The sequence below is a fragment of the Carassius auratus genome, chromosome 14 (assembly GCF_003368295.1).
Source record: "Carassius auratus strain Wakin chromosome 14, ASM336829v1, whole genome shotgun sequence".
NCBI classification, from domain to species: domain Eukaryota; kingdom Metazoa; phylum Chordata; class Actinopteri; order Cypriniformes; family Cyprinidae; genus Carassius; species Carassius auratus.
Window position 1 is genome coordinate 32,568,738 of NC_039256.1, and position 22,974 is coordinate 32,591,711.

Consider the following 22,974-nt stretch of genomic DNA (forward strand, 5'->3'; position numbering starts at 1 on the left):
AGTCAGTCAATAACAGTTCGAGATGATCTGTGATTTCAGCCCCAGCATCGTGTGTCGTTTTTGAGCTTAGTCATAATAAAGAGCGTTGAATGTTGCGAACGTATGATTTTCTCACCTGCAGCGTCCACCTCCATTCCTCCGCCGTTACTCGCCGCCATCTTGGCTGTCTGACCTCCGCGCATGCGCAGCAGGATCGCTTCTTCTTCTTCGTGCTTATTGGCGGTTCGGATTCTTTTTCAGAGCATTACCGCCATCTACTGTAGGCAATGGATCAGAGCCTTTAGTTGGGAGTCGTACCCTATTGGATTAGAATCTATTGCAGTCACAGATCGAAAAATAATAAGCATAAATAAAATATTTAAAAACGCGTGTAAAATAATAACGCACAAAACCGAAAAGCAAATGCATTTTTTTAAATAACAAACAGCGCAGTTATGGATCGAAAAATAATGAACGTGAATCAAAAATGTAAACACATTTAAAATTATATTGCCCAAAACTGAAACATGAATTCAAAATTTACCAACTTGCAAACAAAATCAGGTTTCCTGCTCATATGTTATTTTTTTGTGTGCTTGTGGTCTTTTCCCCTTTGCTTTTGTTTCCACGTTCTGCGCTTGGATTTCTAAAAGTTGCAGTTAAGAGTTTCATGTAAATCAGGAGTGGAGTAAATCGTGTCACCGTCATCCTCTACTTCACACACTTGCCACAGCATTTGGAGTGACGTCAACTCCCCCTTGGACTGATTGGATAGGGAGCAGCTGTCAATCCAGAACTTGTGGGCCAATGGTGACGCTGAAGCCTGCCCTGATTTACATGAAAACTCAAACTGCAACTTTTAGAAACTGCCACACATACCATTAGGATGTTTCCTACTAAATGCAGGGTTGCCAACTTTCAAGCATCTGGCATGACACTCACGCTTGCACTTTAGCGTGAGATTGATGCTGAAAGCGTGAGTGTCATGCCAGATGCATGAGAGTTGGTAACCCTGTAAATGCATTGTTGAGTTAAGACCTGTATGCCCTAATCTCAGTCTTGATATAATACAATACTCTTTCCTTCCCCTTCCTACCAATGGTTGAACTGAATGAAGCAGTCTTTCTTTACTTTCATTCTCCCAAAACATTGCGCACCGTTTTGAACTTGAACATGCCCCATCTGAAGAGTGCTCCAGCTGTTCCCGCCCGTTTCTGACTCCGCCCCCTCGTCCACAGACACGCCCCTCATCCGCAGCTCCTCCTCCTGCAGGACTTCAACCACACCTTCAGTAAAGCAGGGGCATGTTCAAGTTCAAAATGGTGCGCAATGTTTTGCTACGGTTTCCGGGTTGAACGTCTTGTTTCCTGGAAACGGCGTGCACCGGTGTGCAACGGGGTTTGAGATGCGTTTTCTCTTGTTTTGTGGGTGTGTCAGAACTGCAGTCCAATCAGCAGCAACATGTATAAAAAGCACGTGGTATTAAAGTGAACTCGCACAATGGCTTCAAGGAAAATAATGTACAAATGTGTTCGTTGCAGCTCGGTATACGCAACAACTGAGGATATTAGAAAACATGTTTTTCATAAGTTTTATAGGAAAAATATAGGATATCAACATAATGATGTAGTTGTTTATATTTTTAGCTTCATTGCAAGTGTATGACATTTGGTATAGAAATAAACAATGGTAATTAAGTGCTTTTCCTAAAAATGTGAAAGAAAATACATGGTATTAAAATCGTATGAACTACAAATAAAGTCAGTATGTGAGGCTAAATAGATTGCTCCGAAAATTCTTCACAAAGAACACAAAGAAAGGCCTTCTCAGCTGCCATAATTGCAACTCTTGCGTCATCAGAAGTGTGTTCAACGCATCACCGTTTCTGTTTAAAAAACGTTGTGCAACGTCTTGTTGGGGCTGAATGCAGCACAGGATTTAAAAGTCTTTTTATGACCTCACTGCCTCCGATACTCAAAAAATGTTTGTGTTTTGATAAGAAAGGATGGTGAATATAAAAAAAACGGAAAAACGCATGCGAAAATTTCGGACCCGGTGTGCAGAGATCTAAGCCTGATTAGCGGTGTGTTTTCACTGGCATGTAGCGAGCGAGCGCAGCTGAGCAAGCATTTTCAATTAATTCCTATGACGCACCGTTATACTCGATGCATGTCCAAATATACACAGTCACAGTTTTAAAGTAATACAATATAATAATATAGGCTAATTTTTATTAGAGCATATATGAACTTACTGGTAATAATTAATACAACACGCCTCAAAGAGAAAAATAAATCACTATACATGTAGACCTAATTTCTGAAAACTAGATAATTGTATGATCAGCAGACGAGTTTTGTTTTTTTTATTCCATAAAGCTGCTTATTACAAGAGAAGTTTATTGTAAGCTACTCTACATGTTTAAATTAATATCTTAAATATCTATAAATAATTAATAAATGTTTATGAATAGACCTATTTGAAAATGATTTGAAACTGGTATACCCAGACACATTGTCATTTTCAAATGTTATGTTGATTAAATCAGGCTGTAGCTCATATAGTAGCCTATTGTTCATGTATTGATATATAGTGAAGCCTAATGATTACAGTCAAGGGAGAGGGTGGAATAGTGAGTCAGACGGACAACTACTGAAGTATGATGCTGTAGTATAATAAGTGATAACACACTTGTTCTTTGCTTTGCTTTATTTTATATAAGAATGTGTAACACAAAAAAAACATTAAAGTGCACATGAACACACAAATCTCAAGCATATAAGGAGGGAGGGATTCTAGCAAACCAATCACAGCGCTTGCTGTCCACACAGAATAGATTTTTTGGGAGGTGCACATCACTGTCACTGTATTTAAATGGGGAGTCATCTCATTTATCACCAGTAAAATATGGAGTGCCACAAGGATCCGTCCTAGGTCCCCTTCTATTTTCAATATACATGTTGCCCCATGGTAATATTATTAGAAAATATGAGATTAGTTTCCACTGTTATTCAATTCAATTCAATTCAAGTTTATTTGTATAACGCTTTTTACAATACAAATCGTTACAAAGCAACTTCACAGAAAATTATGTTTCTACAATATTTAGTAGTAGCTTATAAGTGGTGACTGTCAGTTTGTGCACGTATGACAAGATTTTTCAGAAATATTAATACAAGACGTAGTCAGCCAGACGATGAACATTATTAACAGCAATTATTATATGATGCAGTCACACTTGTAGCAATATTTGATAGTTATGGGTTAGGGTTATGCTGATGATACTCAGCTATATATCTCAACGAGACCAGAGGAAACTTCTAAATGATCTAAGCTAACAGAGTGTGTTAAAAATGTAAAAGATTGGCTGACCAATAATACTTTTCTCCTATTAAATTCAGATAAGACAGAGATATTATGTATATGTATAATCTATATAATCTAAGGCAGCCTTTCTCAAAGTGGGTACCGCGGCACACGCGACACAGTCAGGGGTGCCGCCAAAAAATTACGTAGGCTAAAAAATAAAAAATATCTGACATTTCATATATAAAATATGTTTGAATTTACATAAATACATTCTTCTTCTTTTTAACCTTTTCGCACGTACGATCACACATTCACACATGTGATTAGAACGGTCAGTGCATCACGTGATCAACTGCTAAATTCAAATGTGCTTTCGCGTTGGCTGGCACTGAGACAGGCGCGCTCAGAGCTGTCATATATCACAACTTTTCAGTGTTTTCAGCCACATGTTTATTTTATGTTTAAGTGAGAGTGTGTGTTTGAGTGAGAGTGAGTGAGTGAGTGTGTTTGAGTGAGAGTGAGTGAGTGTGTGTTTAAGTGAGAGTGAGTGAGTGAGTGGGTGTTTGAGTGAGAGTGAGTGAGTGTGTGTTTGAGTGAGAGTGAGAGAGTGAGTGAGTGTGTGAATGAGAGTGAGTGAGTGAGTGTTTGAGTGAGAGTGAGTGAGTGTTTGAGTGAGTGTTAGAGTGAGAATGAGTGAGTGAGTGAGTGAGTGAGTGAGTGTGTGTGTGAGTGAGTGAGTGTGTGTGTGTGTGTGAGTGAGTGAGTGTGTGAGTGTTAGAGTGAGAATGAGTGAGTGAGTGAGTGAGTCTGTGAGTGAGTGTTACAGTGAGAATGAGTGAGTGAGTGAGTGTGTGTGTGAGTGTTAGAGTGAGAATGAGTGAGTGAGTGTGTGAGTGAGTGTGTGAGTGTTAGAGTGAGAATGAGTGAGTGAGTGAGTGAGTGTGTGACTGAGTGAGTGTGTGTGAGTGAGTGTGTGTGTGTGAGTGAGTGTTAGAGTGAGAATGAGTGAGTGAGTGAGTGTGTGAGTGTTAGAGTGAGAGTGAGTGAGTGAGTGAGTTAGTTAGTAAGTGAGAGTGTCTGATTGTATGTGTGTGTAAGTGTTTGTGCGTGTGTGTGAGTGTGATGTTGAACATGCGAGTAGTTCTCTTCTTCCTGCTCTCACGTCCCCCACTTCTCTCTCTCAGCGCATTAAACCCTCTGCAGCCGAATCTTTCATTTAAATATGAAGAGCCATGAATGTGTCAGACTCACTCGTCTTAGAAACACTCTTTACTTCAGCCTTTCTTTATCATTCCAACACATGATATACAGCGCTCTTAAGACATTCTCAGACACTTTGGGCACTCTTAAAAAACACAAACTATTTGTGGAAATGACTTCAGGTCTTTCTTAGGTGTTTTTGCAATGGCTTTTAATCAGCTGCTGTTTGCAGAAATTGTCTGGGTTTCGTCTTATTTTAAATATGACGTCGATGTGTTCTTGACTGTTTTCACTTTCTAAACAAGATGTCAACACACAGTTTTCAGTGTGTTTATTAGTCTCAGACAGACGTCAGCATGAGGAACCGTGGAGGTCAAATCTGAACACAACTCGAACTGGAAACCACTTACAGTCTAATTGGACCATTTTTCATTTGCTTCATTTTCAAACTTGCAGATGTGTGTTAATTAAGTGTTGATGAATCAGCCTAATGCAGTTTAGAGGTGTGTGGAAGATATTTTGTTGAGCCTACAGAATACTACACGGAAAAAAACGACACCCAGATGCTGGTGAATAAATTACCGCAAGACATTCTACAGTGATCTGTGCTGTCTGAGATGTTTGAGCGAAAGCGGATCTGTTGCCCTGTTACTGCTTTATTAACTGTGTGTTTGGAGAGACTCAGGAAGGACAAAGACTTCAGCCTGACAAACGCTTCCTTCTCCGCCGAACACATCAGAATCAGTCATCTTTATATCATGCTGACCAAATACTGTACACTATTCAAATCATATCAGAAACCTTTATAAACAATTAAACAATGATACTGAATCAACTTTTCGTTCTGCTCTAAATTAAAAAATGTCTCTTCTCTTCTCTTTTCTCTCTCTCTCTCTCTATAAATGAATTATTGTTTGTATAATTTATTGTGTGTACACAAATTAAAAATTTCAATTTATGCATTTAACAGACACTTTTATCCAAAGCGTCTTACAGTGCATTCAAGCTATCATTTTTTACCTATCATTGTGTTCCCAAGGAATTGAACCCACAACCTTGCGCTTGATATATATTTATATCTGCATTATATTTAATGAAACATTTTTAGATTGTATATGTATTACATACAAAAAGCATTCATGGTAAATACTCTTGTGGCATCTGAGAGCAGTTTTTAAGTGTCTCACAAAATAAAACAGAAAAAGTGTAATAATTGACCGACTAGCTGCCTTGAGACTGGTTTATCTTCCAAAATACTCAAACTTGACAAATTCATACAGGTCATTTTATTTATGTTATTTAAAGCACAAATACATTCCAAGATGTTTTCATTTTGATTTTAAAATGCAAATGGACTTCTGAGATTGTTATTCCGAGATGCAAAAGTAAAATACGGTAAAATAACCAGCCTAAACCAGCTGCACACAAGCATCATGCTGACCTGTTTGTCTGTCTGCTGTGTTAAAGGCTGCGTCTCTCACTGTGGACCTGTGTGGAGAGGAACAGGAACCGGGATACTGTGCCGTCAGCAATGTGGCTGTTCATACTGACTGGTGAGAAACACTCATTTACAGTTATTACAGCATCTCTTTATTACTGTATGTCCCAGTATAAAAAGCAACAGTGAGCACTTGCCAAGTGGCCTGGGTTTTGAAGGGATTATCACCATTCATTTTCACCACAGAGTATGAGATACAAACTTTGGCTATATAAAGTGTTCCTCTAGCTCAAGTGGTAGAGCATTGCAGTAACAAGCGCAATGTTGGGGGTTTGAATCCCCGGGAACACATGTTTGTAGAAAATTGTTAGTCTGAATGCAATGTAAGTCGCTTTGGTTGAAAGCGTCTGCTAAATACATAAATGTAAAGTAAAAATGTTTGAAATGAGTTTTTCATTATAATTTTTTTTTTTCCTGACACGTGAGACGCCAGAGAGACACCAGAGAGACACCAGACAGACGCCAGACAGATGCCAGAGAGACACCAGAGAGACACCAGAGACGCCAGAGAGACACCAGACAGATGCCAGATAGACACCAGAGAGACACCAGAGAGATGCGAGACAGACATCAGACACCAGACAGACGCCAGAGAGACACCAGAGAGATGCCAGACAGACATCAGACATCAGAGAGACGCCAGACACATGCCAGACAGACGCCAGACAGAAACCAGACAGACATCAGAGAGACACCAGACAGACACCAGAAAGATGCCAGAGAGACGCCAGACAGAAACCAGACAGACGCCAGACAGAAACCAGACAGACATCAGACATCAGAGAGACGCCAGACAGACGCCAGACTGACACCAGACAGACACCAGACAGACGCCAGACCGACACCAGACAGACACCAGATAGACACCAGAGAGACGCCAGACAGACGCCAGACAGACGCCAGAGAGACACCAGAGAGACGCCAGAGAGACACCAGAGAGACGCCAGAGAGACACCAGAGAGACGCCAGAGAGACACCAGAGAGATGCGAGACAGACATCAGAGAGACGCCAGACAGACGCCAGACAGAAACCAGACCAACACCAGAGAGACACCAGACAGACGCCAGAGAGACACCAGAGAGATGCGAGACAGACATCAGAGAGACGCCAGACAGACGCCAGACAGACGCCAGACAGAAACCAGACAGACACAAGACATCAGAGAGACGCCAGACAGACGCCAGACAGAAACCAGACAGACACCAGAAAGATGCCAGACAGAAACCAGACAGACGCCAGAGAGACACCAGAGAGATGCCAGACAGACATCAGACAGACGCCAGACACATGCCAGACAGACGGCAGACAGAAACCAGACAGACATCAGAGAGACACCAGACAGACACCAGACATCAGAGAGACGCCAGACAGACGCCAGACAGACGCCAGACCGACACCAGACAGACACCAGACAGACGCCAGACCGACACCAGACAGACGCCAGAGAGACACCAGAGAGATGCCAGACAGACATCAGACAGACGCCAGACACATGCCAGAGAGACGCCAGACAGAAACCAGACAGACGCCAGACAGAAACCAGACAGACATCAGACATCAGAGAGACGCCAGACAGACGCCAGACAGACGCCAGACCGACACCAGACAGACACCAGACAGACGCCAGACCGACACCAGACAGACACCAGAGAGACACCAGAGAGATGCGAGACAGACATCAGACATCAGAGAGACGCCAGACCAACACCAGAGAGACGCCAGAGAGACGCCAGAAAGATGCCAGACAGAAACCAGAGTTGCTGTAATAATAATAATAATAATAATAATAATAATAATAATAGTAATGGTGCAATTTGCTCTGGATTATGTGTTTGTAGCTCTGGTTTGAGTTGATAAGCACACCGATCCGTGCAGGAGCTCGTATGCAGTGATGCCGAGAGCCCACCAGTCCACAGCGAACGAATATCCCACACCTCCGTCCACGAACGAGACAAACACCTCTGGTGCTGTTACACACACACACACTTAACTCAATCATAATGAATTGATGGTCAGATTGGGATCCTCACACATCAGCTGATTCTGTTGGATTCGTCAAACTGCTGCTTTTTTTTTTACTGAATTTTTATTTACACAAATTGTGTATGTATTTATATTCAGAATTGCATTTTACAGTAATGTTCCATATGAATTAACTAACAATAAGCAATAAATTTATTACCATATTTATTAATCTTTGTTGATGTTAATCAAAATACTTTTGTTCACGTCCATGTGAGTTCACATTAGCTCAGGTTCATGAAATGAATAAACTCTAAATAATAGAAAGTTTTGAAAGAAATATTTACTTCGTTGGGTTATTTTGATGGATCAGTTCACTCGCTAAAAACCTGCATGAGTTTCTTTCTTCTGTTTAACACAAAAGGAGATATTTTGAAGAATGTCACTGGTAGCCATTAAAGCATAGCCATATATACTCTGGTGACCAGAAACTGTTTGGTTAGCATTCTTTTCTAGCCTTCTATTTTTGTGAAGAAACTCAATATGAAGGACAATATGAGGATCGGTAAATGATTTGTAATCTTTTGGTGAATTATCTCTCTGAAATATTACTAGTTTTGCTATTAATCATTTAATCAGTGTGATGCAGCATATCAGGTTGTTGACAAGTGTTTCTGATCTCATTCGGTCAAACTCACCCATGTAGGGTTTGGTTCCTGCCATTGAGGAGACTGTTTCTGAGCCCTGCAGAATCGTGGCCACATTGAAGTCTGTGATGTGGACATGACCTAAAACACACACACACAGAGACAACTGCTCTTCAAAAAAAAAAAGATGTGTGGCTCATTATCTGAGCTACTGTGGTGCCTCATCATTATTTTCTCAGCATTTACTAGTGTAGACAGATGAACTCACCATGTTCATCCAAGAGAATGTTGTCTGGCTTTATATCACTGGAGACAGAACACACACACACACACACACACACACACACAGTAGTGATGTTTCCTGATCAATCATGTTATTTTGACTTATCTGACTTACATTTTTGACGCAATATTAACTGTCTTGCTCAATTTCACAATGAAAATGGTTCCAATCAAAGCCACGGCAGAACTGTTTTGTCTCAGAGCAACAAGCGTTTAGTTACTGAAGGAATCCATGTTTTTGAAGTCAATGATTCAGTAACACATTCATAAAGACAGCAGTCACTTGCCTCATTTCTGAATGAATCAGCCATTTGAACGAATCTGTTGAATCAATGACTCATTCAAACAAACACCTACTGGTTTGGTTTCGTTATACATTTAGAGTTTGTAAAATACACACTGATGTCAAAGGAAGAGGCAATAATAATCCTTTCCATTATAATTAGTTTTATTCATATCAGATACACATTGTGTAAGTAACTTTAAAGTTTACTCTATTCTTCTCCCAGTTCACCTGCCACTTACTTTTATGTATTTTGGGAGAAGTGGATGAATTCACGTCTTGTAAATCCAACAGATCCGATTCTCTGAACTGCGTCTGCGGCACAAACTAATGCCGTCGCTTATGTTGTTGGGTTCTTGTATTAGGCAGTCCACCTCTTACGGTTTTATGGCATTTGTGTATCTGATTAATTATTTTGTGTATTACTTTGCAAACATGTGTTTTTAAAGGTGCTTTAAAGTTGCTATAAAGTTGGTATTATTATTGTTATTTACAGTTCGTATTATGCTCTGTTCATTACTGTCCTGCCTAATAAACAGGACATTTGTATTTACATTTGGGTTATGCAGTGTTTTTAAATTATATACACTGGGGTGCCTTGAGATTTTATGCACTTTTGAAAGGTGCCCTGACTGAAAAAAGTTTGAGAAAGACTGATCTAAGGGTATATATAAATGGTTTAGCTCCTCCTAGCCTTCTTCCACGCTAAGAAATTAGAGAGAGTTTTGTATCAGTGGAATCAGTTTGTTTTCCCCCAAAAAGGGGTGTTAACCTTCGATGACGCAAAAGTAGCGTTGGTCTATATCCATCATGCTCCCTAAGGTCACAAAACGCTGGACTTATATACAAATACATCCCTTTAGGTAAAATCAAATTCATTACTATATGCATGAAAGTATACTAAAGATATTACTTATTTTAACTTATAATAGAGGATAGCGAAGTCCACTAGAGGAGGTAGAGCTTTCTCACATTTGGCTCCCAAACTCTGGAATAGCCTTCCTGATAATGTTCGGGGTTCAGACACACTCTCTCTGTTTAAATCTAGATTAAAAACACATCTCTTTCGCCAAGCATTCGAATAATGTATCTATTAAATTGTGAGTGTAGTTGCATCTGATCAAAGGTGCATTTTTATTCATTAGCTTGGGTTAAACTAATTAATTTTACTTTGTTGGATCAGCAGCTATGCTAATGATGTCTGTATGTGTTTCTCTGTTTCTGCTGGATCTTCATCCCGTGGTAACTAGGATTTACACAAGCTCCAGTCTGGATCCAGAACACCTGAGAAGAGATGATGCTAACCCTCAGAGGACCCCAGATGATGCTGACCCTGAATCAACAACAGAACTAACAATTATTGCTAAATGTGTGACTGCATCATATAATAACTGCTGTTAATAATGTTCATCGTCTGTACAGAAACACTAAGTGGACATGCATGATTTCAGCATTCTTGTTTCCTTGTGATCTCGACAAAAAAAGAGTGGCATTTTAACAGAAATAAAGTTGTATTTATAATAGATATTCATTAGACATTCGTTAACATTAAATGGCTTCGAGAACAAAGTCGTCCTAAGTAAACATGTTTAGGTTTATTAACTTATAATATTTGGGACGCTAAGGCTGTGATATTAATGTTGTCCACTAGATGGCACCATGGGATTGATTTTAACCCTAATATTTTTAGAGAATTTTTTTATCCTAATGAATTGAAACAAACGCGATGATCTACTTCATGTTTTATAATTATGGTCCGCTGACAGTATAGTTTTATATAATTACAGTACATAGAAATCTTTGAAATGTATATTTATCACTACATTTTTTACTTTTATAGACCTCTATAAGACATAAAACATCTAAATAGGATTAAATATAACCCCAAATCAGAAAAACTTTTTTTCTAAAATGCAATAAAATCAAGATCTTATAATAAAATCGTAATTCTATTTAATGTTTAGTTTGATTGACAAAAGTGCAAAGAAAAGATTTTCAGTGTTTTCACTGACCAAATAAATGGCGATCTGTAAATATAAGATAAATGGGACAGAGACACGTTTAACACTGTGTCACAGCAACTCTATTTTTAATTACAATGTTTAATTGTTTGTAAATCTAGGATACTAATAGTTTTTTACAAGACTTCAGCTGCTCATCAGTCTGTGGTCATCATTGCCTGTGTAATACTCCAGTAAAGGATGATATTACAGTATTTCACAACTGCTAAAACACTAAACCCCATTCTCTGAAGCCAATGCTCCGTGGCCTAAACCCATTTGTCGAATCAGTCGCTTCGTAGGGAAAACCTTAAACTAGTTCAGGTAGTTAAGACACTGTTTGCAAATCTCATCCACTCTTTTTGCAAAACTCCAAACACATTCTTACTCACTAAAACACATTTTGCACTGTGTTGCAAAATGGTAAATACATGTGGCAAAAGTTAAACACAACAACTCAAAATTGTTCACACTTGTTTCTAATGATGAGATCAAATCAGTTGTCTAGCATATAAGCCAGTACAGGTGGCCCAGGTACGGTGAGTGTTGATACCACGATGGATGGAAACAATGTGAGAGGAAGAGGAGGAAGAGTTTGTGTAAGAGCTGGTGGACGAGGAGGAAGAGTACACGGACAACTGTGGCCACCAAAATCAGGACATTCAGAGAAGAGAACAGGTAAATTTATTGTTTTTCTAATTTGACATTTGATATAGCACATCAGTTTGTTAATAGAAAGGGGAGTGGGAAAAATAAAAATAAAAGATTTAGAATACAATTTACATATGAATGTGATGTCCATTACTATTGTTTCTGTATGTACACATCTGTAAGAGCATTTTCCCTTTTGTAGAATAGCAAGACTACCAAATGAGGGTGGAAGGACTCCTTCGTTCTCCCAACAGAAAGAGGCTCTCATGGTTCATATGGTCCATCAAAACAATGTCATCCGACTGCGTGAAATACAGCAAAGACTTGTAGAAGACAATGTAAACTTTGAAGCTATCAACAGTGTCAGCCGTTTCCCGTGGCTCTCCACCATCGCGATGCTGAGGCAGAATGAGTTTCTCATTGACTTTGATTTTGCAGTTGCACAATGTTTTGTGTAATACACTTTGCATTTAGAGTTGTCTTTGAGCTTACTTTATTTTTATGCTGAAAATACAGTATAGAATTTCTGTATTACTTGCAGTACTTACAGTATGCAATATATTTGCTGTACTGAGTTGTGAATTATTTACGTTGATTTATGGCAAAATTATTTTCAATATGCAATAAAAAAAAAAAATATATATATATCTGTAACTACGTGCCCTGGACGCTGTGTTGTCAGTTTTTTGATGTAGTGTCTAATGAATGCTGATGAGTGTTTATATATTGACTGTGTTTATGTTTTGAAAGCATTGTTTGATTTTGAGCACAGATCAAATGGTTTTGAGGCAAGTATTTGATTGTGCCAGAAGAGTCAGGGGTTTTGTGTATGTAGTTTAAAGACTGGGTTTTGTGTTTAAAGTTTTGAGAATATGGGTGAAGGTTTCAAGAAATGTGTTTTAGCAATTGTGAAATACTGTAAATGAATGAGCGTTCAAGCGATGTTTCTTCACTGATGCTTTATCATGAATGAATACAAATGATGTGAATTGCACACGTGCATAGTCTCACACTTTTCAACATTACAATCACAAATACATAGACTCAACACAGTATTGACTTAGATGCTGTTACTGTAACCACAAATCACTAGTTATGACACAAGGCCGGTGCAGTGGTGGGGCATTCGAGGGCCGTGCCCCCCCTAGCGGTCATTGATGCCCCTCCTACAGGCCATGACGTAACCCCCCCCCCAAAATCTATCCTCTTTAGTTATTATTTTAATCAGGGCTCTGAACTGGTTCAAGGAACGAAAACCGGAAACGAACGATATTTTTACAGGAACAGAACCAGAAACAGAAACGAAATGATTTTTTTTAGTTCCGAACATAATCGAAAATTTGAAATGGCCATTATTTTATCGTTCGGTTTAATATTTGAAATTTGCTGTCAACCAATCACGAATTCCAGCTGTACAGCATTCGCAAATGTGACGCTGAAGCCAGTGAGTGAAATGTCCGCTCAGCTGTGCACTCAGTCAAGTCTCAATGTTAATACACCTCCTTCAGGACCGGATTAAGACCAAATTGGGCCTGATGACGCAGCGCAAAAAGGGCCTATTTTTTTAGGCGTTGGTGCATGTGCATTCTACACTCAAGTAGAGACCTGGGAGTACCGCGGGACCCAGCGCAACAGAGTGCGTCGCGGGACAATATTTGATTGGTGAATGATATTATTGTGTGCGGGTGGCGGGAAAATAAAGTTATTTGCGGGACTCCGGCAAAGTGGAAATATCTAGCAAAATAAAATTACTAAAAACAGATAAACCTTTATTTATAATAGACTAAAATAAAATAAAATAGACTTTGCGGAATGGGAGGATGCTGATGAAACCATGGACAGCGACGTGTAATTCCATTCCGAAATAGCGAGAGATCCAGTGGTGGAAAAGGCGATATCAAGAGTTTCCGAGATTAAGCAGAGTAACACGCCATGTAGGCTACTCTCCATTCAGCTCCCAGCGCACCATTGGAGAGGGCTTTCAGTAATTGCGGTCGCATAAATGGTAAGAGACAGATTAATCTGAAGCCCTCATCAATGAAGAACATGCTATTCCTGCACGGACTACATTAGTACTATTAGTCTACAATATTTTTTTTTATTCCGTTTATTTTTAATTATTTATTTATTTTGTTAAATATTTAAAATTGGTCTATTTTGTTATTGAGGAAAAATTTTTTTTGAAAAAATGTTTGAAGAAAAGAAGGCATTTTTAAGCAGTAGGCTATAGGCTAATTTTCCTTTGAACATGAAATAAACTCTATTCTTACTTTTTTACTGTATTACTGTATTTCTATGTTCTATTTTCTAAGTTCCTTGTTCGTTCCTTTCATCCATTTAATTAAATGCAAATAAAACGAAACATTTGTTTCTTTTTTAAATTTATATTCAACAGGGGAGCAATTGAAAAAAATAACAGAGTAGCAGGCAGAATATGCAATGGATTAAAAAAAAACGTATACTTTACTGCAGGATTTTGCAGGTGGTAGCAGGACGAAACTTGATCGTTTGCGCGGGGAGCGGGAGAAAATAACATATATTTTTGCGGGAGCGGGACAGAAAAATCCATCCCACGCAGTCTCTACACTCAAGCGCATGCTTAAACTTTTCCTGCCCAACCGAGGACCGCAGCTCTCCTTTGATTATTCCTAACTTTGAGAAGCTCCGCTCGCCAGAGTCACTGGACACCATCATGCACAGATAGATGCGCTAACCAATTTCGACATTTGGAAACGTCTGAGAAAGATTTAACGATGACAAGAGCTCGTACAAGCTCTGCTGAGTCACCGGTTTCTGAGTGCAGCAAACACAGATCAGCTGATTTTGACCGATTAATAATCAGTTAAACGGTTTAAAAAGTCTATATTGCTATAGCTTCTTATATTTGTAATTCTTGTTCTTTTATAAATAGGGTTAATTGAATTGTTTTTGTTGTGGAGTGAGGGGAACTAAAATAGATGTTTTTAAACATTTTAGACTACAGGCATTTTAGCCTTCATTATTTCAGAAAGTAATTGATGATGTATTATTTAGCAACTTACTTCTCACACGTCAAAGTTCACTTCGGCAGGTAATCCTGTCACATTCCACTCGCCATACACGGCACGATCAGCGCGAGACTTGCACCGGACCCCGCGTCTCTGACGCCTCAATTTCCGAGCACGAGTCCCTCGAGGCTTAAAAAGGCATTTCAAACGCACGGTTAACGCGCGTAAAGCCTGCTTTCTTCCTCTTCTTCTGATGTTTTATGGCGGTTGGCGCGATACAAAATAACGACATTCGTTCTCTTACTGTCTTCTGTACTGTTACTTTTGATTGGCAGAGTTTGCAGCCAATCGAAGCGCGGCATCGCCTGAAGAATGTTGCTCATTGAGCCAATTGAATGCGCGTGAGGGCGGGGCTTCCCGCAGTTTCCAATCTTTGGAAAAGTTGTGGAAAACGGAAATGGAAAAACATACGGCGAAAAGCTCGTTTCTTCTTCCCGGTCACTCATGAGATGTTTACTTACACTTTGCAGCGTTGAAGAACAAAGAGCTGCTGGTGACATAAAAAACAGAGAACAACATGAATTTAATGAGTTGTTCCTTTATTAATCGTCGCGGTGGGAACGTTTGATCTGCTCATGTTAAATGCGTCGGCTTGTGAACACGTTCTGCGTATGGAGATGTTTGTATGGAGCGCGTTGTTGCTTATCGCTCGAGCTCTTGTAATCAATGCAGCATTATCTAATGATCATCAGGAGGAATCACAGCGCAGAAAAGGTTTCTAATTTCATGTTCTTTTTAAATCTAAAAGTAAATATCTGTTAGTTGTTTTTTTTGGGGGAAATAAAGAACAGACAGTAGTTTCTATTGTTTTTTTCTCTCTCAGTAATCAGGCGAAGAATCAGTTCTTTACAGCAGTACCCAGAGGACGCCATCTCAGGCCACGCCCCCTACACCTTATTTGGTCAGTGGGCGGGGAAGAGAAGCACCAGACACGCTTCACAGCGGGTAAGATTTGCACTGATATCTGTCAATCACCCATCTTTCAGATTTCTGTTGTTTTTGCTGATCTCAGTCTGATCTGATGTGTGTTTCATTTAGAGCGAGACAAAGCCTTCAGCGTTTGGAGTCTCCTTCCATAAGTGTGCTCAGGTGTGATTGACTCCATGATCATAGACTGCTGTGTGTGTGTTTGTGTATAAATGAGTGTTTATTTATTTATAAATCACAACCAAAACAAAAATTTGCTGTACAATCTCTACATCAAAAAATACACAGTATTTACTTTCAGACAAGCAATGGTCAACAACATGTTATCAAAATCCTTAGTGTGCAGAACTGTAAACTTTCTTAGATTCTAGATTCATTGCACACAAACTGATATATTTTAAGAGTTTTTGTTTTAATTCTGATTGTTATGACTTACAGCTTAGAAAAATAAAGAATTCAGTATCTCAAAAAATGTGAATATTTTCTCAAAGATCAATCAAAAAAAGATTTACAAAACAGAAATATCCAAGCTCTCCAAAGCAAGTTTAAATTATGCACTCAGTACTGGGTTTGGGCTCCTGTATGAATTACTGCTTCAGTGCGGCGAGGCATGGAGACGATCTGTGGCACTGCTGAGGAGTTATTGAAGCACAGTCAGTTACTTCTCTTCCTCTTCACAATACCCCATAGATTCTCTGTGAGGTTCAGGTCAGGTGACCTGGCCAATCAAGCACAGTAATATCATGGTCAGCAAACCACTTGGAATTTTATTTTTGGAATTAGAATTTAAGAATTTTTGAGATACTGAATTTTAAACTTTCCTAAGCTGTAAGACGTAACCATCAGAAGTAAAACACAAAAAACTAGTGAAATATATCAGTACTTGTGTGCAGTGAATCTAGATTATAGTATATTTTTTAAATTAAATTACAAAAATAACTTTTTTCCATTATTTTCTAATATTTTGAGATGCACCTGTAAATGCACTTTAATTTAAAATGGCCTAATGACAGAGCCAGTCTGAGATGTAGAGGTAGTTTATTCCAGTGAATGCTTATGAAAATCTAAGGGTAACACATATAATGAAAACAAGACTGGGCTGAGAACGGATCCTTGTGGAACTCCACTAGACAAAGGCTCCGTTTAAGAGTAATGTTGTGTGTGTGTTGGTGTATGTATATGAGTGTGTGTGTTTTTGTACTGTGTGCTGGTGTATATATTTGTGTGTATGTGTGTGTGTATTTTTATATACAGTGCTGTGAAAAGGTTTTCTGCCTTTCACAGCATATTGCATCATACTTGAAAGATTCAGATCATCATGTCCAATCATCCTATTACTTGTCCACTTGATCCTACCACCTCCTTCAAGCGATCTCTTCTTCAGTCATACCTTCACTTACTCACATTATCAACTCTTCTCTTCAATCTGGAACATTTCCCTTAGCATTCAAGCAGGCTCGGGTAAGCCCACTGCTCAAGAAACCATCTCTAAATCCAGCGCTTCTTGAAAACTACAGACCGGTATCCCTGCTTCCATTCATTGCAAAGACACTTGAGCGGGCTGTGTTCAACCAGCTTTCTATGTTCCTTGGACAGAACAACCTCCTGGACAGCAACCAATCTGGCTTCAAAAGTGGCCACTCAACTGAGGCTGCTCTGCTCTCAGTTACTGAAGCCCTGCGACTAGCAAGAGCAGCTTCAAAATCCTCAGTACTCATCTTACTGGACCTGTCTGCTGCTTTTGACACTGTTAATCACAAGATTCTCCTGTCAACCCTCAGAAAGATGGGAATCTCTGGAACTGCTCTCCTGTGGGTTAAGTCCTACCTCTCTGACAGATCATTCAGTGTGTCTTGGAGGGGTGATGTTTCAAAGTCACACCACCTTGCTACTGGGGTTCCTCAAGGCTCAGTACTTGGACCACTTCTCTTCTCCATCTACATGACATCTTTAGGATCTGTCATTCAGAAGCATGGCTTTTCTTATCACTGCTATGCTGATGACACCCAACTCTACTTCTCATTCCAGCCTGATGACCCGACGGTAGCTGCTCGCATTTCAGCCTGTCTGAGTGACATTTCTAGCTGGATGAATGACCATCCCCTTCAGCTTAACCTTACAAAGACTGAACTACTGGTGATTCCAGCTAACCAATTGATTCATCACAACTTCTCTATACAGCTAGGCTCGTCAACCATAACTCCTTCGAGGACAGCCAGAAACCTAGGAGTTGTGATGGATCATCAGTTAAGCTTCACTGACCACATTGCTACAACGACCCGGTCCTGCAGGTTTGCCTTATACAACATTAGGAAGATTAGACCCTTCCTGTCAGAGCAAGCAACCCAACTTCTTGTCCAAGCTCTTGTTCTCTCCAGACTGGACTATTGTAATGCTCTCCTGGCTCTTCCTGCATGTACTGTCAAGCCTCTGCAAATGATCCAGAATGCAGCAGCGAGGGTTGTCTTCAATGAGCCAAAAAAAGCTCATGTTACTCCTCTCCTCATCAGGTTACACTGGCTACCAGTAGCTGCTCGCATCAAATTCAAGGTACTGATGCTTGCCTACAAGACGACCACTGGCACGGCACCAACTTACCTAAACTCACTGGTTAAATCTCATGTGCCCTCAAGAAGTTTGCGTTCTGCAAGTGAACAACGCCTTGTGGTGCCATCCCAAAGAAGTTCAAAATCACTCTCACGGACCTTCTCCTGGACTGTGCCCAGCTGGTGGAATGACCTCCCAATCTCAATTCGTACAGCGTGTCTTTACTCATTTTCAAGAAACGTCTGAAGACTCATCTTTTTCGCCTGCACTTAACCTACTAACACCAGTACTTTTCCTTTTCTTGTCTTTTTTTTTTTTCATTTAATAAAAAAAAAATTATATATACCTGGCTATGCGTTCTATACTAGACTAACTGAGACTTGTCATGGCACTTGTATTCTGTTGTTGTTCTCTTGTTGACCTGACTGCTTCTATTGTTCTCATTTGTAAGTCGCTTTGGATAAAAGCGTCTGCTAAATGATTAAATGTAAATGTATTAAATGTATCAAACAAATTGTAATATTATACTCTGTTTAATATTACAATTTGTTTGATGATCTGAATCATTCAAGTCTGAAAAATATGCAAAAAAAGAAAAACACAGGACGGGGGCAAAATCTTTTTCACAGCATTGTATGAGAGTGTGTGTGTGCTGGTGTATGTATATGAGTGTGTAAGTGTGTGTGCTGCAGGTGGACTCGGGGGGCAGTGTGTCTGCGCAGGTGCAGGTGCGTCTGGAGGTCAGTAATCCACAGGAGGGTCGTGACCTTTCGCAGCTCTGCATCCGTGACTCTGTGTCTGGGGTTACTCTGCTGCAGACCAATGGCAGCGTCCAGGAGAGAGGCTTCCAGACCTTCAGCACAGACTCACTGCGTGGTACAAACATCACTCTGAAAAAATACAGTAGAATGTGTTTACATACTTTCAGATCAATCTGTAAATTTACTCTTTAAAATAGTAATTTACAAAAAAAATAATAATGTTAAACCCGTAAATTCAGTTGTCTTTTTTTTGTGTCAAACACCATAATGATAACACAAACACAATAGTAAAATAACATGATAAACATTCATTTAACAACATGCATTGTAACATAAAACCACTATTGTTAAATCCAACAGTATTTTAATGAAACATCTTTAGTAGTATAGAGTTCAATTTCAATCGTACATATTTTTTATAGTGCATTATTTATCTTACTATGTACATGAGCACATCATAGACTTAACTATAGACAAAGATATGTCATAGACCAAATCATATTTTAGAAAAAAACAGACAAACACACAATGTAGAACACAAACATATTCTCACTGTGTGTGTGTGTGTGTGTGTGTGTGTGTGTGTAGCTGGCTCTCAGTATGTGGTTTTGTACAGGATGAGTGCGAAAGGAAACGGAGACTCTCAACTCTCAACAGAGATTCTCAGTCTCCCTGCGTTTCTGACCTTCTCCAACGCCACTCAGGTATCCACATCCACTCCTGTGTGTATCCGTCTGTCTGTTACTCACTGTGCATGCTGGGGTGTGTGTGTGTGTGTGTGTGTGTGTGGATGTGATGACTTGGACCTTGATGTTCCTATCATTGTTGTTTTGTGTATGGAATTTGATAAATCTGATCAATTGTATTTTAGAATGACATTCATCTGTTTGGTCCAGTCATCGCCAATTTCACTGTGAGGGTAAACCCAACTGAACAGGTACACAAACACTCTCTCTCTCTCACACACACACACACACACTCCCATGTAACCAGCTGCTGTTGCTGGTGTGTGTTTGTGATCTGTGTGTGTGTGTGTGTGTGTGTGTGGCAGGCTGGTGCGGATCGCTCTCTTCTCCTCGTGGGGTTCACCGTCTCGTTCCTCCTGACTCTTCTGTTGCTGTGTCTGGCTGTGGTCAGTGTGAAGTACCTGCAGCGCAGCACACACACGGTCAGTTCAGTCCAGTCTCAGCGCTGAGTGTGTGTGTGGCCCGTCAGTGCATGCGTGGATGCAGTGCCCCTGGGAATGACTCTGCTGTTCCTTCATTTCTAGAGACACACCATCAATGAAGAGGCGGGGCCATGCGAGTGTGACATCACTGCTGCAGCCAATGAGGAGGCAGCGTTTGAAGATAAGTTTGTGGATATTGTGATGTTGGAAGATCCACAAAACATGATTCCAGTGCTTGACAGGTGTGTGTGTGTGTGTGTGTATAGGATTATATATCCTGGTGGAAAACTAAACCTGAATACACACAGACTCATGAGGATTAAAATGAGGTCACCATGGATACCAAAGCTTGTAAATCATACAGAATGAGTTTTTTGAGAAAGTAAAAATGCAGAAAGTGCATGTGTGAGTGTGTGTGTGCGTGAGCGTGCATGCGAGTGTATGTGTGTGTGTACGCAAGTGTGGTGTGTTTCAGAGTGTGTGTGTGTGTGTGTGTGCGTGAGCGTGCATGCGAGTGTGTGTGTGTGTGTGTGTGTGTGTGTGCGCGTGAGCGTGCATGCGAGTGTGTGTGTGTGTGTGTGTGTGTGTGTGTGTGTGTGCGCGTGAGCGTGCATGCGAGTGTGTGTGTGTGTGCATGCGAGTGTGTGTGTGTGTGTGTGTGCGTGAGCGTGCATGCGAGTGTGTGTGTGTGCGTGAAAGTGCATGCGAGTGTGTGTTTCAGAGTGTGTGTGTGTGCGTGAGTGCATGCGAGTGTGTGTGTTTCTGTGTGTGCGTGAGAGTGCATGTGAGTGTGTGTGTTTCAGAGTGTGTGTGTGTGCGTGAAAGTGCATGCGAGTGTGTGTGTTTCAGAGTGTGTGTGTGTGTGTGCGTGAGAGTCCATGCGAGTGTGTGTGTTTCAGAGTGTGTGTGTGTGTGCGCGTGAGAGTGCATGCGAGTGTGTGTGTTTCAGAGTGTGTGTGTGTGTGCGCGTGAGAGTGCATGCAAGTGTGTGTCTTTCAGAGTGTGTGTGTGTGCGAGTGTGTGTGTTTCAGAGTGTGTGTGTGTGTTTGAGAGAGAGAGAGTATAAGGTGTCTCTCTGTCAGTCTGCAGGTGTCGAGTGTGTTGCGTGCGGCGGTGTGTGTGTGAGTGAGTGAGTGTGTGTGTGTGTGTGTGTGTGTGTGTGTGAGTATAAAGGTGTCTCTCTGTCAGTCTGCAGATGTCGAGTGTGTTGCGTGCGGCGGTGTGTGTGTGAGTGAGTGAGTGTGTGTGTGTGTGTGAGAGAGTATAAAGGTGTCTCTCTGTCAGTCTGCAGATGTCGAGTGTGTTGCGTGCGGCGGTGTGTGTGTGAGTGAGTGAGTGTGTGTGTGTGAGTGTGTGAGAGAGTATAAAGGTGTCTCTCTGTCAGTCTGCAGATGTCGAGTGTGTTGTGTGCGGCGGTGTGTGTGTGAGTGAGTGTGTGTGTGTGTGTGTGTGTGTGTGTGAGTATAAAGGTGTCTCTCTGTCAGTCTGCAGATGTCGAGTGTGTTGTGTGCGGCGGTGTGTGTGTGTGAGTGAGTGTGTGTGTGTGTGTGTGTGTGTGTGTGTGTGTGTGTGAGTATAAAGGTGTCTCTCTGTCAGTCTGCAGATGTCGAGTGTGTTGTGTGCGCGGTGTGTGTGTGTGAGTGAGTGAGTGAGTGAGTGAGTGAGTGTGTGTGTGTGTGTGTGTGTGTGTGAGAGAGTATAAAGGTGTCTCTCTGTCAGTCTGCAGATGTCGAGTGTGTTGTGTGCGGCGGTGTGTGTGTGTGAGTGAGTGAGTGAGTGTGTGTGTGTGTGTGAGTGGTGTGTGTGTGTGTGTGTGGAGGTATAAAGGTGTCTCTCTGTCAGTCTTGCAGATGTCGAGTGTGTTGTGTGCGGCGGTGTGGTGTGTGAGTGAGTGAGGAGTGTGTGTGTGTGTGTGAGTGTGTGTGTGTGTGTGTGTGAGTATAAAGGTGTCTCTCTGTCAGTCTGCAGATGTCGAGTGTGTTGTGTGCGGCGGTGTGTGTGTGTGAGTGAGTGAGTGAGTGTGTGTGTGTGTGTGAGTGTTGTGGTGTGTGTGTGTGTGAGTATAAAGGTGTCTCTCTGTGCAGTTCTGCAGATGTCGAGTGTGTTGTGTGCGGCGGTGTGTGGTGGAGTGAGTGAGTGAGTGTGTGATGTGTTGTGTGTGTGTGTGTGTGAGAGAGTATAATAGGTGTCTCTCTGTCAGTCTGCAGATGTCGAGTGTGTTGCGTGCGGCGGTGTGTGTGTGTGAGTGAGTGAGTGTGTTGTGTGTGTGTGGTGTGGTGGTGTGTGTGTGTGAGTATAAAGGTGTCTCTCTGTCAGTCTGCAGATGTCGAGTGTGTTGTGTGCGGCGGGGTGTGGTGTGTGTGTGAGTGAGTGAGTGTGTGTGTGTGAGTGTGTGAGAGAGTATAAAGGTGTCTCTCTGTCAGTCTGCAGATGTCGAGTGTGTTGTGTGCGGCGGTGTGTGTGTGTGAGTGAGTGAGTGAAGTGTGTGTGTGTGTGAGTGTGGTGTGTGTGTGTGTGTGAGTATAAAGGTGTTCTCTGTCAGTCTGCAGATGTCGAGTGTGTTGTGTGCGGCGGGTGTGTGTGTGTGAGTGAGGAGTGAGTGTGTGTGTTGTGTGTGTGTGTGTGAGTATAAGGTGTCTCTCTGTCAGTCTGCAGATGTCGAGTGTGTTGTGTGCGGCGGTGTGTGTGTGTGAGTGAGTGAGTGAGTGTGTG

The 22,974-nt window shown here is 41.0% G+C and overlaps 1 protein-coding gene and 1 long non-coding RNA gene across 3 annotated transcripts in view; one reads left to right on the forward strand and one right to left on the reverse strand.

Annotated features, from left to right (window-relative positions):
• LOC113114436 (uncharacterized) overlaps positions 1-14,991 on the reverse strand; it is a 15,885-nt gene extending 894 nt beyond the window's left edge. The window contains exons 1-2 of the long non-coding RNA XR_003293720.1: positions 14,854-14,991; positions 116-298 (exon numbers count right to left, since the gene is read on the reverse strand). This is a non-coding gene — a long non-coding RNA (uncharacterized LOC113114436). The remainder of the gene's footprint in view (positions 1-115; positions 299-14,853) is intronic.
• A 239-nt stretch (positions 14,992-15,230) lies between these two features.
• On the forward strand, positions 15,231-22,254 carry LOC113114387 (limbin-like). Of its 2 annotated transcripts, XM_026281315.1 has the most exons (9): positions 15,233-15,573; positions 15,683-15,804; positions 15,898-15,948; positions 19,026-19,209; positions 19,683-19,798; positions 19,966-20,031; positions 20,146-20,262; positions 20,365-20,504; positions 21,451-22,254. In XM_026281315.1, exons 1-9 carry the CDS (start codon positions 15,435-15,437, stop codon positions 21,491-21,493), a joined length of 978 nt encoding a protein of 325 aa, XP_026137100.1. In that variant the 5' UTR covers positions 15,233-15,434; the 3' UTR covers positions 21,494-22,254. The 2 variants fall into 2 exon arrangements, with proteins under 2 accessions (XP_026137099.1, XP_026137100.1); XM_026281314.1 differs by lacking the exon at positions 21,451-22,254 and having other exon boundaries at positions 15,231-15,573; positions 20,365-20,723.
• The last annotated feature ends 720 nt before the right edge of the window (positions 22,255-22,974 follow it).